Source organism: Armigeres subalbatus, chromosome 3, assembly GCF_024139115.2.
Source record: "Armigeres subalbatus isolate Guangzhou_Male chromosome 3, GZ_Asu_2, whole genome shotgun sequence".
Taxonomy (NCBI): domain Eukaryota; kingdom Metazoa; phylum Arthropoda; class Insecta; order Diptera; family Culicidae; genus Armigeres; species Armigeres subalbatus.
Genome location: NC_085141.1, coordinates 87,803,539 through 87,818,710, shown reverse-complemented (window position 1 = coordinate 87,818,710; position 15,172 = coordinate 87,803,539). Strand labels below are relative to the sequence as shown.

General features: G+C 40.4%; 1 protein-coding gene and 1 pseudogene across 4 annotated transcripts; both read left to right on the top strand.

Annotated features, from left to right (window-relative positions):
- The first annotated feature begins 2,015 nt into the window (after nt 1-2,015).
- On the top strand, nt 2,016-12,959 carry LOC134226532 (growth hormone-regulated TBC protein 1-A-like). Of its 4 annotated transcripts, none has more exons than XM_062707363.1 (6): nt 2,016-2,243; nt 3,601-3,696; nt 10,649-10,944; nt 11,018-11,164; nt 11,230-11,412; nt 11,482-12,959. In XM_062707363.1, exons 2-6 carry the CDS (start codon nt 3,677-3,679, stop codon nt 11,835-11,837), a joined length of 1,002 nt encoding a protein of 333 aa, XP_062563347.1. In that variant the 5' UTR covers nt 2,016-2,243; nt 3,601-3,676; the 3' UTR covers nt 11,838-12,959. The 4 variants fall into 4 exon arrangements, with proteins under 4 accessions (XP_062563347.1, XP_062563351.1, XP_062563348.1 ...); XM_062707367.1 differs by lacking the exon at nt 2,016-2,243 and adding an exon at nt 2,384-2,535; XM_062707364.1 differs by lacking the exon at nt 2,016-2,243 and adding an exon at nt 2,384-2,539.
- Nucleotides 5,034-5,638, top strand: LOC134227886 (ER membrane protein complex subunit 3-like; annotated as a pseudogene).
- Nucleotides 12,960-15,172: the final 2,213 nt, after the last annotated feature.

Here is a 15,172-nt window from a genome sequence, read left to right as displayed (position 1 = left end):
GGACTACCATTCCGCGGGAGGCTGCAAAGTTTATGCATCTTTGGTCGTTGTCGTTCGATACGGTATGTAGACTGTCCGGTCCGATAACCGGTCTATACATTACCTCCCTGCCTACCTGAGCGTTCATGTCGCCGATGACGATTTTGACGTCCCGCAGTGGGCATCCATCGTATGTCTGTTCCAGCTGTGCATAGAACGCTTCTTTCTCGTCGTCGGGTCTCCCTTCGTGTGGGCAGTGCACGTTGATGATGCTATAGTTGAAAAAACGGCCTTTTATCCTCAGCTTGCACATCCCTGCGTCGATTGGCTGCCACCCAATCACGCGTTGGTGCATCGTGCCCAGGACGTCGAAGTTGTGGGGATGTAACTCATCGTAGATTATTCTGTCGCAACCTGCGAAGCCTTGCAGTTCCAAGTTCCAAGCTTCAAATCGTGATCACTTATTCACAATTGAGTCGTCGCCAAGGTCGTTGACGATAGTTCGTATTACCTTCTATGTCGTTCGTAATAGTTAAAGTAAAGTAAAGGCGGCTTATTGGGCCTCCGCAAACCTCCTGTCTCGTCGGATGTCAGGGTGTTGTGTCAGGGCTATTTAGCGTCCCACATAATACCACGGTCGCGAAAATAATAAATTGTCCAAGTGAGAATTTGTTTTTGTTTGGGTTGCAATATAATTATAAATGGTTTTGGTCTTCTGAAAAAATATCGTTCACCTTAAAAAAATATAAATTATCTCATTTCCTCATCATTTCCCATGTGTGATGTCTCCCCCTGTGGTGTGGCATCTCACCCGGATTTGACTTTTTTTGTTAATAGTATAGCCCGATTTTTTGTTTGTTTTGCAAATGACTTCTACACTATGCAGTAGGATCCCTAAACTATCAAAAACAATAGGAAGAGTTCAAATTTAATTTATTATTTTGGAGATATCGATTTTTAAAAAGGGGCTAAAAGTTCGCAAAACAAACTTTTTATAAGAGGGTCGGAGACCTATATGTAGTGCTATATACCAAATAACTCAGTACGACGAATTGAGGTCATGTCTGTGTGTGCGCGAAAAAATCTCACTAATTTTTTCAGAGACTTATCCTTAACCGATTACAGTATCCTTATGGCAGATTACAGTGGGCTGGACATGTGGTGCGTATACCGGAAGAAAGACCAGTAATGTTCGTTTAGCAGAGAACCTGAAAGAGGTCGTTGTGGCAAAACTGCAATTTTTTACACGCAAAAATCGTGTTATGGCCAAAATACTAATTTCAAAACCAGTATAGCAAATACTTCTTGGCACTTAAGCTCATCCAATTTGCTTGGAATATTAATAAGCGAAATTTTTCAATGAGTACAATTTTGTTAAGAAAATTATTTTGAGTTTTTTAGTGGAATGTCTTCACTTGTCATAAGACGAGTTTGTACCATCCCATTCAATTCCACTACTTGATTGTACCTTGACAGATACGTATTTCGACCTCAACAGTAAGGTCGTCTTCAGTGTCTCGTACTTTACTCGACAAGTCACCGATTAGGCCGTCTAAGACGAGTTAAGTACTCTCCATTTAATTCTCCATTTAATTTTAAGTCGACACTGTAGACGACCACACAGTTGTTGTAGAAATACGTATCTGCAAAGATATCGAAAATAATTGGTGGAATTTAATGGAGAGTACTTAACTCGTCTAAGACGGTTGAATACATTCCACTAAAAGAGCTTTATATATTTTTCTGACTAATTAGGGTTTTTATTATATTTTTCCCTAAAAATATTTTTTGCGCTTGACTGTTCTAATCACGTTTATCAGACCTAATATATTATATAAATATATTTAATACTCTATCATGTTAGCTATCAGCAATAGTTCTATAGAACCAAACGTACTAGAAGAAAATGCGAAGCGCATGCGAACATGCCCAGCTGTTTCGAAATCCTCTCTGACAGCAAAGCTCGATGAGAATCAAAACAAAAATGATTCAACCACCTCGTCTGCAGTCCATTTCATCACCCACACACAGTGCTGTGGCCTACTAGGTACGATATATCGCACGAAACATCAGCCATCTGCAGTGCCATTAAAACATTGATTGAGTCGATCACGGTTCTACCGAAGGGTCTATCTACATATCTAGCGAGTAGTTCGAAAAATCGTAAGAAAGCAAAAACAATGCAGACCGAACGGAGAAGGTCTGCTTAGGCCAGTGCCAGTCACCGTGTGCAAAGCCGTCGTTCTTCGATTTCCTCCAGTCAGGTAAATAGAAGATTTCGTATTTGCATTTCGCACAAATGGTCAACACTTGTGGTCCCGCTATTCTAAGCTCGGTTATAAAGTAGGTAGCAATTGGTACGGTTAGTACGTAATCGAAAGCATAGTGAAATCCATAAACACCGTCTTCAGGGTTTTTTTTTCAGTAGTGCAATGATTGGGTTTCATTGAAGCGGGGCGTATCTCCATGTGATGTGGTATTTAGCTAAGGTGGTGATATTGAAGTAAAGAAGATCTGACCGCTCAGCAATGAACTGATTAGATTGACGCTGAATATGTAGGTACATATGTAGCTTACTGTGAGTGAGTGAAGGTGTTTTTGGACAATTTGAGAGCAATAATATATGAATAGGTAGTTGAACGTAAGAAAATTTGAAAATTTCACAAAAAGTGTGGATTTGGTGAGACATCAGTAGGTCAGGAAGTCAGTGTGTTGAAACAGCATCTCTCCAGATTTAATTTTAAACCTGGTTGGTGCACAAAAAGTGAATTAAGAATGAAGACGACGGCGATGGCATAATACACTGTGGTGTAGCTCCGATTGCTGATACTCAGAGCACATGAGGTACCGTAAAATGTGGTGGCTTCATGTAATATGCAAAATCTGTTGAGTTTTAGATACAATCACATATATTATTTTAGTGAAACATCTTAAACAATATTGAAGTCCTTAGCTTCTTTATCTTCTTTCTTGGGTCTATGTTGATACTAAAACTTGACTTATTTTTGTTTGTAAGAGGTTTTGTATTCCTTCGAAGAATACATATTAAACCATCAGAACATCGAATCCTCAAATGACTATATAATCAAACGAATGTTTGCTATGATGAAGTGGAATCTATATTTTTAAGGTTGTCATCAAGAACGAAGTATTTTTATATATTGCATTCTCAATACCCTATGGGCCGGGGCTCTGCTACCCAATACACACCAAGCGCCAACACAAAGTTGTCACTTGTTTGTGCAAGTTTCCATGTATCTCAGGTTCAAACGATCACAACTCATATCGAATATCCCCAAACTGCATAACAAAGGATATCCTACAAAAAGTGTACGCATAAAATGAAATGAATTAATTTCCGAAAAAGTCCTAAAATTGTAAAAATCATATTGCTAACAATGCGGTTTATGTCTGAACTGTGGCAATGCAACTCTGAATTACGGTACCATACTTCAATGTTGTTAGTGTAGTCAACCGGTGTGACAGTCAATTGTACGCTCAGCGTATAGAGCAGGCAGCGAGGTGGCGTCGTTGGCGTCAGGAATTATCGTGTGAAAGTTACAAAAGCAACCGGCGGGAGTAGTCGTCCGTCATTCACTGCTGGTGTTTTCTTTTTTCCAGACCAGGGCAGCCGTTGCGAGCGCTGAAATAATTGTCGCGTCATTACTGAAACAAATACGCATCATCCGCGAAAAGCATGGCAGTTTCGAAATTCAGGTGAGTCATATTGCTGGGTGTTGGAAGGTTTTGATACAGGTATGAATTTGGCCTTTTTACAGTACTTAAAATTTCTGAACTAATTAGTCGAGATCTCAATCTTGTTTGCTTATGAACGTTTGAAAGCGATACACCAAATTTTGCCACTTAAGAACTTATTAACCAATAGACCTACCAAGTTTAGTTCGAAGCAGCCCACATGTTTGCAATTAGTTCGAAAATATTGATATTATAGAAAGATATGGGAGATAACAGTTCTATGTCAAGTATGGAATCAAAATAGATAAAAACAAGAATTAGTTTTATCATTTTACTATTTATCAGCTGATAAATACACATGGCTGATTGAATAAATGATTATATTATCGATCCCGTTTATCGTTTTTGTAAATCAAAAGGCCAGGGTCTTTAGGGTGGCAAATTATAAAATAAAAAAAAACTCTGTTCCCTTTCAACCGATCAATGTGAAATTTTGAGACAGGTCCAGTTTTCATTCTAGTTTTGAATCCACATCGAGTAGTGTTCAAATTCCAAATGTTTCCGTTGGGGTACCTATGATTTGGCGTTTGTGGTATTTTAGTTACAAGCCCAAAACATGTCATGTGACAGCTCTTTCTTCATGATTTCTCACTTATAGACATTTGCTGAGTCTGTAAATTGCATAAGACTTTATTTGCCTCTCCCAGAACCTCACGGAGTGTACAGCGGGAACATGGCATTTCCGTTTAGAGACCAAAACGTGTCATGCGACAGCAAGTTCTTTATGGAATCGCACGAATTATCTTCTAATGAGTCTGTAAAGGACAATTGAGCTGATTGGCCACCTTTGGAACCTTGTGAAATGACTCGGAGGAACCTGTAAGAGTGTAGATGTGTGTTACACAGCTACTTTATTTTACCGGAGTCGGTAAAGTTTTACTGAGTTTTTGGACTACGGATCGCCCAGTAATTTCATCAGCAATATTTTACATTACCGACTTGTCAGCATAAACGAGAAATGTCAAATAAACATTAAAATCGGTAATTAAGGTTGTTCGTTTATGTGACCATAACTGAGTTAGTCAGTAAACGAGGATTGAATTTTTGGAAAATATTTTACTGATTGGACAGTATAGTGCTGTCCAATGAGCAACTTGAAGTAGCTCGAAGTTGTTCCCTTCCTGCTCGTTCTTTTTTGTCAACAAATGGGCATGAGCGGGACAGGGAGAAACTTCGAGCTACTTCAAGCTCTCATTAGACAGCACTTATATCTACTGAATGGACCTTCGCATGAAATATAAGAAATATGAAGAAATTTCAGGGGTTTTGTAATAAGTTTTCGATATTGATTTCATCCCATGGGAAAGGTCGGATTGACTCAGATTCAAGACGCCTGACTGTCTGACCCGTGCGCGGCTTCTCCGTGAAAACGGCAAATACCTCACCCCGCAGTCGTCTGCTATATTACTAATTACTTCAACAATGAGGAAACGGGTTATTATAAGACACAGAAACGGGCTCCGCCGAGTAACTGGAACAGTTGGATGTTCTCCGAGTTCGTAACGACGAATAGTCTATCCCCGCTGACGCTGCGCTTCAAACCGGTGTTTCATCGAGGTATCGAATTATCCTCGCTAGACGCGGCATGGGTATCATCCGCGTCGTGGTATTTTTTTAACGTGTTCGGCCCGAGAAGCATCAACACACTGGTTCTGGGAGAGAACAATACCGCTGATCAGACGCAAACCATGCAAGACCAGATGTCCGAGCAGCGGTCCGCAGGATTCCAAAAGTGCCTTCACAGCAGAGTGGGGACTGGGGAGCGCTCGAAATCACGGAGCACCAGGATGCTCTGACGAACATTGGAACCGGGATGCTGGTGGCGGCCAGTGGCGTATTCCCGTCGGATGCTGTCTATAACAGCCGAGAGACGGCAGGAATCGAAGCTAAATATGGCAATTAGTTGTTGTTTTTAGCTGTTAACGATTATTTTGCACTTTAGAGACTTGAATCTGAGACTTGTGCCCGACGAAATAATTTTCAAAATGGTAAAAATAGCCAAATAAACAACATCAAAGGGCTCTACAATAGCGTTCAGTATTTTTCTAATAACTAGTCGGTGAATTTTTATTTTTTACCGGTGGTACTGTTTTAATTTGTACCGACTTTTTGTGAAGTTCAGCAATTTACGAGTTTAATGACTTTTTGTTCAGTAAAAATAAGTAACCGTCATAACGATAAACATATTTTTTTACTGAAACTCGTAAATTTATTACCGAAAATCATTGGAGATCCACTAAAATACTAGTATTCCAGTAAAAAAGAAATTTTGCAGTTGAAACTCAGCAAACAAAATACCGATGTGCGAAATTTCAACAAGAATGTTCCAGAGATTCCGTCGGAAATTCTCCAGGTATTCCAACGTGAATTTTCCAGGGATTTCATACGCAATGTTCCAGGGATGTAGAAGCAAATCATCAAAGAATTTCGAAGCAATCTGTCGAGGGACTCCGAATTCATCCTCCTGTGAAATAATCCTCCGGTTATTCCGAAGGAAATCTTCCAGCAATCTTGTAGCATATCTTTGAAGAATTCCGAAGCAAACCATTGAAGTATTTCGAAGCGAATCGTCGAATGATTCCGAAATAAATCGTCGAAGGAGTCTGAACTAAATCTTCGAGGAATTCCGAAGCAAACAGTCGATGTATTACGCAGCGAATTGTCGAATGATTCCGGAGCAATTCGTCGAGGCAAATCGTCAGAGGGATTCCGAAGCAAATCATTGAGGGATTCTGAGGCAAAACGTCGAGAGAGTCCGAATCAAATATTCAAGGGATTCCGAAGCAAATCGTTGATGTATTCCGAAACAAATCGTCGAGAAACTCCGAAGCAAATCTCCTAACGATTCCAAAGCAAATCTGCGAATGAATTCGTAGGAATTTCGAAGCAAATCAACGACAGATTCTGAAGTAACTCTTCAATGGATTTTGAAGGGTGTCCCCCACAGGGTATCAAGGGTATCTTTCAATGACACCGAAAGGAATCCCGCGTGAATTCTTCTGGATTGCGGTTGGACTGAGTTGGAAAGGAATGCTTTAAAGATTCCAATGAGAATTGATCTTGGATTCTGATGGGAATTTTTCTCGCATTCTGATGAGAATCCTTCACGAATGCTGATGGGAATTGTGGAGATGATCATGCTGCTAGGCAAGCGAAAGTCTGCTGATAAATGAGCTGAGCAGAATGGATACGTTTGCGTGCGTTTTGACAGTTTTGCCATGGGGGAACTGTCAAAACGCACGCAAACGTGTCCATTGTGTTTGGCTCAAAACTGTCGATCTATTCCGTGATGGTTGACCAGATGTCTTTGACTATAGTCAGTATACTGACGAAGTACCACGATTGCTTTGATTGATATTTTAGTGGCTCTCCGTTGTTGTTTATATCAAGTTTATTTTGATGCTTTCAAATCAATTTCACTGCCACACAGGAATCTTTCTCAGAAATGAGAAACAAGCTTATTTGTCTTCCACTCATTTCATTATGATAGCGTGAATATAGAAGAATCATTCAGAACGCATGTATCATTCATGGATTTAATAACATGCGTTCTATGCACAGCTGGAGCAGATATACGATGGACATCGGCGACATGAACGCTCAGGTAGGCAGGGAGGAAATTTATAGTCCGGTCATCGGACCGGATAGTTGGCATACCGTATCGAACGACAACGGCCAACGATGCATAAATTCTGCAGCCTCTCGCGGAATGGTAGTCCGAAAACCAAATCGACCACGTTTTAATCGACGGTAAATTCCTCTTCGACATCACGAACGTACGCACTTACCGCAGTGCAAATATCCAACCCGACCACTAGCTCGAAATCTTTTGACCCTAACTTCCTATATAGCGAAAAGTATGATTAGTCACGGTACGGCTGAATAGAATAGTATTGGCTTTATCCATTTTATATCACCCTATATCGGAAAAAGCGAACCTTTTTGCCTTTCTCGTACAACGAAGTTGTATCGAAAGGCTATCATTCCACTTCAAGAACGAACTTTTTACAGAAGGCCCAGAGACCTATAGTGTTATACACCAATCGACCCAGCTCAACAAACTGAGCACATGTCTGTCCGTGCGTATGTTTTTTTTTCTTCTTAAGCAATGGAGGGGAAATCTGCTCAATAGACATCCTGGGTTGTCCAGGAAGTGCGGGGTTAGGGACCACCTCCAACAGCAAACGAGGGAGGCAGGACTACACCCCCGACCTGCTAAATTGTTTTCATTGCCGCCAAGCCCATAGTCCTTTAGGTACAACCAGAAAGTAATGCTTCAAAGGGGGGGCAGTGCACAACGCACCATCGAGGTTAGCTGCGTGTCCTTGCAGCACCAAACATCGTGACTCGTGTGGCAAGCATGTGGTCACGCATTGCGCGAAAACGTGGGCACACGAGCAACACGTGTTCTGCCGTGTCCTCTAAACCTGCGCACACCGGACACTCGAGCGAGGCCGAGCAAGCCAGCTGCGTTACCTGCACTGTGATTTTGCAGTACGCTTAAACGCCGGGCACATCGAAGCTTTGCTGGAACAAATCAAACAATTGGGAGGGTTCGTGCAGCATTGTGCCTTATGTCCCTCCAATCCACAGCGTCGGCAGAGCTTGCTTCTGTCAGGGCCTTTGCAGTCCCATTGCTTGTGCCCCGGTTCCAGGCACTTGAAGCAAACTTCGGGTTGCTCGTATATGCTCACAGGGCACACCGACCATCCCACCTTGACGCTCCCTAACTTGACTACCTTGGAGGTATCCGTTGCAGCCATGGGCCGTCTATAACCTCTACCGGCGTAGCCGAGGAGAAGGTTAAGTGACCCACGCTGGCGCTGCACACCGAGCTGCCGACTATTGCCTATGGCCTCCTAGGCGGAGACCTGAACAACCCACCTCTTGCGAAGGGGTTGTCGCCTACACTACTACCACTAATTGAAGAATTGACTTGGTTTTCCATTTTGGTCCCATGAGTTGCTCGGGAAAAGAGGTCCACCACGCCAGAGCCCAGCATGACGTGGTAAGGGACAATTACTGTGGAGGGTGCCCAGGTACCCCACAGGCTCCACTGGTCGCTTAACGCCTTGGGATTAGGGGTTAGGGACGATGGTCCCATTGGTCGCACCCCCTCACTCTAGCTGATGTCAGAAGGACAATAGTGCCCCGGCTGCACTAGCAGAGCAGCTAAGTACAAAACCCTTAGCTGGCGGTCGATTGTTATCGGAAGACCCGTGGAAGCGTGAGATTGGAATTTGTGAGGACCAGAGCTTTGTTGGTCGCTCCTTCCCAGATGTCAACTCACCACTTCGCAGCCCGTGCGTATGTGTGTGTATGTGTGTGCACGAAAGCTTGAGCTTGAGCTTGAGCTGGATTGACTGCTCGTAGTTGCAACTCCATTATGACCAGATCAGCTGTTCTTGCACAGGGAACCAACAGATGTTTGCATGGGACTAGCACACATCTTCAATGTACAAGTACTGGTGCTCATTTGTTAGGTCATCCTGCGCCTGCCACGTCAGAATGCAAGTCGATGTAGGGAAGGGGGAGGAATGATGATGCAATCACCCGCCCACTGCAAGCCGAATATACCTCTGCACTTGCCACAAGTTCATGCGGAATTTGTTGGAATTTTTGGGTTAGGTCCGAGAGGCAGAGAAGCAACTGATGGAATTTCTAATTGGATGTAGGAAATGAGCTTTATAGTTCATTTCCAATTCTAACAGATTACTGCTAGAATATTCAAGTTGAAGGTATAGGAATAGAAATGGAAATGGTATGGAAGTCCATTTCCAGTTCTAGCGATTGTTAGAACATGAGAAATATAGAGAAAGATACAAAGTAGGAGAATGGAACGGACCTGGGATTGAACCCACGACCTCCTGCGTATGAGGCAGAAGCAGTAGCCATATGACTACCAAGCCCGCTTATGTGTGTATGTGTGTGCACAAAAGCTGTTGGAAATCTGTTGGAACAAAATCGGTATCATTCGACATCATTTTACCACTCTAGCGCGTCTTTCGTGTAGTGGCATGATGATGATGATGATGATGGTTTGTTTTTGAGGGATATTAACTCAGGCAGTCATTCATCCCTAAGGTATGATGGTAAACCCGGCCAGAACATCGTCGAACCGTCGTGAGCTATCAGGAGAGATATACACCTGGCCATTTATGGTGCTTGCGGTAACGAAAGGTGTACTCCGCTTTCCGCTAGTACAAATCGCTTGCGGAATTGAAAACTTATTGGTGATTTTAATATGTTCTGAGTCTGGAGGTTCTCAGAAACATCATACTTAGCCTTTGATTTTTCGTTAACTTCTGGTTGTACAACTTCCGGGAACGGCTTTTTGCGACCGTATTCTGTTTCTCATCACGGTTTGGGGACTTCTGAACCTTAAACGTATGTAGTCTAGCTATAGTAGTCTTGCTCACATGCTTCTTTTCAGCCACATGTGAGGCGTTCGTTTTCGTTTAAAGGCCCCAACCAAGCGCTTGAGATCGTTTTCGTTGAGCTGACGACATTTTTCCCGGATCTTCGCTTCCGATCAACAGACAGACATGATTCGAACCGTTTTATGATAAAAGACATTTTGAACCGTTTTATGATACTAGAGATTGCGATTTATTTTTTTTTCCGATGGAACGATGCGACAGATCCTTATTCTCAAAGTACTCGTGAAAAAAATGTTCGCGCTCGCACCGTTTTTTCGTTTACTTTCTGATGAAATCAACTCACAGAGCGTATATAAAATATATTAAAAAATTCAATTTATTTTATTTACCCGATGGATCAAAAGTTAGAGCAATTTAAGTATGTGCGGATTTTAAACGGTACACCCTTTATTCCCCTTTTATTCTTACGTCCTTTCATATAACACACCTTTTTCATTTCGTTATTCTTATTCATACCCTATATCCATCTGCAGTGACGTCGACGAGTATGGCTTTAAACGTGAACCAGACTTCGACTACCAGTCGTACGAAAATATTATGTCCAGCTACTACACGGTACTGACGACCCGGAGCATCAAGTGGAAAAAGTTCGCCAAAGACTCGGACATTCTGTCGAATCCTCGCAAGCTGAAACGATTCGTACGCAAAGGTATTCCCGGCCCACTGCGGGAAGATGTGTGGATGAAGTCGTCCGGTGCCTATCGATTGCAGCAAATAGAACCAAGTCTATACCAGACCTTGCTGCGGTACGAATACGATCAGGAAATCTGTAGGTACCCTTCCATGAAAGTCGCGATGTTTATTGATATAGAATCTCAATAAATTTTATTCATACAATTCAGCGGATCAAATCAAAATCGATCTTCCACGTACCTTTCCCGACAATATTCACTTTGAGCAATATAAGCTCGGCCTGTACAACGTGCTCATTACGTATGCACATCACAACAACTCGGTTGGGTATTGCCAGGGACTGAATTACATTGCCGGTGAGTAGTGATACATAGGATGACTGCGTGTTCTATGCTTTAACATTTCCTTCTCTATTAATTAGGCCTAATATTAATTGTGACGAAAAATGAAGAATCAACATTTTGGTTGCTCAAAGTGCTGGTAGAGAACATAGTCCCCCTCTACCACACCAAGAAGATGGATAACCTCATCACGGATATTGATGTGCTTAGCGAATTAATTAGAATACGCGTACCTGATGTGCATAAACATATCGCTGACTTAGGTGAGTTTTTGAGCTTCAAATAGCTGATCCAAATATATTGATGTGTGATGTTTGATGTTTGGTTTTCAGGACTGCCATGGCCTGTGATAGCCACCAAGTGGCTCATCTGCTTATACGCGGAAGTGGTGCCTACCGAAACCGCCCTTCGAATATGGGACTGTGTGTTTCTGGAAGGAAACAAAATCCTACTACGAGTTGGAATCACTATAGTGATACAACTACGGCAAGAAATCCTGGCAACGGATGATATTTCCACATTAATAGGCTTATTCCGGGCTCTGGAGAAGAACCCCAATCTGATGGATTGTCATCAATTTGTTAGCAGTATTTTTAAATTGCCTGGGTCGTTGAAACGAACTCAGATCGATCGACTTAGGAGAGAACTGTACGAACAGAGGATAGCCAGCAAACAAAAAGGTTCCTAGGGTTTAGAGGACTATATCCTTAAGAGATATAGACTGAACTTGGTGTAACCAATTGATCCAAAGGGGAAAAATCTCCACCTGTGGCCTTCAGATGTAAGGATTCGTCGTTTCGCTTGGTATTCATTTATGAGTTTGGTTTCTGTTGTTTGTTCACTTGCCTTGATATGAATACCAGAAGAGAATATGCAACACGGCACTAATTCGGTGGAGTAAAATATGCAGATTTTACAAATGCTGTTAATTTAGGTTTTGAATTAAAAATTTTGCGATCATTCGCATGTTCGCTACATATATGCTCAAAGGATACGTTCGACTTCGCCCTGTATATAGACAGAGTATGACTGCATTATCACATACCTCAATTTAAATAATTGTAAGGTACTTGATATTGGGAAGTTGCACACTAAAGTGTTCATTAGGGCACTTCAAATTTCAAAAATGTTTAAAAATTTCAACTCTTTTTCGTCACCAACTGGAAATGAAAAACTTAAAGGCACAGCACAGTCAGGTTGTACGCAAGGTTGCCGTAGGATTTTTACCAATAAAACCTATTTTTAAGCAGAAGTGAACCCCATTGCAGTATTGCACGGCCCACGAAATTCAGGAAAAGTTACTTCCTGTCATAAATATCAATTAAATAATGCAGTCGCATGCATGTTAGGGCGAGAATGGGGTAAGAAACCCTACCAACTGTCAGTGGCGCCGGGAGTGGGTGGGACAAGTAGGACATGTCCTACGCATGAAAATACTTGGGTAGGACAGTCGAAGTATTGTCCTACCCATGATAATGGTCCTATGGTAATAAAATACCATATTAATTACTAAAAGATAAAATACTATTATTTGAACGTTTCAAATTTAATTAGATGTTTGAAAGTTTATTAGAGGTTAAACTGAAAATCGTGGAGGTTTCGGGGATTGTGAAGGAAAACTCTATTCCGAAGAGCCTCTCAGAATCTGTGAGTAACTCTTTCTATTCCAAAAAGTTTCAATTATGTATTGAAATTTTCCAAGAAGTCTTAAAGATCTTAATAGTATCTGCTCTTTCATAAAATTGTTGATTTTTTTCTGGAAGTACGTAATTATTTCTGCTAGTTAAGAGGGGCTCAGAGAATTTCTAAAATTTTATAATAGTTGACAGACTGACATGTGAATTGAACAAAAGTTTAATATCTAAACGAGAATATAACTTAGTTTAGACTGACTGTACTTGTCAATGGTTGATTCTCCGTGACTTATCAGAACGCTATGATCCAAGTGAATAAAGGTTGGTATTTACCACCTATTCAGGATATACACGTTTCAGAGCGCTCAAATATAGATCAACAACGGCGCCAGTCAATTGGGAAAGGAGAGAAATGTTAGTGTGTAGTTTTCTATGCTACTAGAGACCGAGAATTCCTTTGCAACAGAAGTATATATCAAGGATTCACTTAGAAAAGTGATGTAGTCTATGCCACATTATGTGATGTGTTCTTCTCCAGACCTCCTATTCATAAGGCAGCACATTCGTATGTGTGAAAGCAAGCTTATGAGAGAATTCGGAGTATCATTATTTTTGAGATATTTTTTTGTCTTTATTAGCAAGACATTCAATCCAAAGCTGGCTCGTCTCGTTTTTTGAGATTTCTGAAAACCCGTAAATGGTACTGAACACCCTGAAAGATTCTTGGACGATCATAAGCTTTACTGGTAGACCATAGCGATGTTTCTGAAGATTGCTAAAGGTTTGAATTCTTAGAAGCTACATAGTGATAATTGATTGATGAAACCATTAAATATTTAAAAAAAAAACTACAGAAATCCATAACCACTTCTGGAAATCGTAAAGATATTTGAAGACATGCTACTTGGAAATGATCTACAAACTCTGGAAGTGTAATGATTGTCTTAATAGTTATAGCGAGTTTTATAACTTATCCGAGGATGTCCGAAAAAAAAACTCTTGAAATCCCAGAGGACCTCCAGAAAGTCCCTGAAATTCAGTTTTTGTCCTACCCACGTCTCGGAACGTGACCGCGCCTCTGCCAACTGTTGTGCATTTTTGTGATTTTTTCTACTAATTCCCGGGAAAATGTATGTCTTCTTCTATATATAAGCACAGTCCTTCTTAAAACGAATCGAACCGTACATGAATCATGCTAATTCGTCCATCCGTTCGTAAGTTATATTGCCTCAAAGAATATGCAAACTCATTTTTATATATAGGGAAGAAGATGTATACAAAAAAACTATCATTTTTGTATAAGAATCTAATCTTTTATTTGCAAAGAAGACACAGTTTTCGAGTTTTTCATAAGGTTTTTATATATAAGTAACTGTCTCCAGTTCATTTGGTGTATATATTGAAAAAAAAAACAATATAAAGTTGATGCTTTACGCTGCCAATTTAAAGCAAAGATTAGATTTATTCTACAAATACAAATACGGAAAAGCCTGTAATAAACAATGTAGTGAATTCCTATTTAACCAAATAAGGCAAAATAAATTTGGCGATATCTTTTGTTTCTATTATTATTTAGAGTCTACATTTGTTGCAATTTGTTTTCTAGATAAAATATTTATGAAAAAAATCTTTGAATATTTATTTTCTGTGACAGCTGTTAAAAAAATATTTGATAATTAAAAGTATGCTAAAACTTGCGGCCATAAGGAAAGAAGCTTCTAATAGTAGGTAGTGGATTCATTCCTAGGTTTGTCTTTGAAAAAAAAAGTTGCTTAGCACACTACCGATGTAGACTACTGTTGGCTGGCGACGTTACTGATCTACATTTTGGAGCAAAATTATGATCTGTGTTATGATGCTCAAGATATGCTGGCTAATATCGTACTAACCGAACAAATGAAAATTGGAATCAAATTAGAAACGTAATTTTATATTTATTAGTACATAGATAGGCGCTGGTTATAAATGAATTTAATAGTATGACAAGCACACAAAAATAAATATCCTAGAATACGTAAGACAAGGACAATATTATTACAATATTCATGTTCAATGTGTTCCATGCAATAAGGTCATCATAAAAACATTGAAAGCGTTAAAAAATGTTATTAGGAGAAATTAAATTACAAAAATTGTAATAAACAATGGAAAGCATTAAATATAGCAGATAATAAATAATGTTGCAAAAAAAAATATTGGGTATCTTTCACTGTGTTCATTCAGTTATTAACTGCGAGATTTCTAAGCCAAGATACCATTTTTGCGTTCGTACATCATGAGGCTAACACCCAGGGGAATCGAGACAATTTCCCATCCAAAAATTACCTAGACTGCCCCAAGTAACATTCATACAGCTATTTGGCATTCGATGTTATTTATTATGGTTTTA

Bases quoted from the DNA above. Each gene is read 5' to 3' on its own strand.
- LOC134226532 (XM_062707363.1), top strand. From the start codon at position 3,677: ATGGCAGTTTCGAAATTCAG. The intron at 10,945-11,017 runs GTAGGTACCCTT...CATACAATTCAG, and splicing joins CGAATACGATCAGGAAATCT to CGGATCAAATCAAAATCGAT. The intron at 11,165-11,229 runs GTGAGTAGTGAT...TCTATTAATTAG, and splicing joins GGGACTGAATTACATTGCCG to GCCTAATATTAATTGTGACG.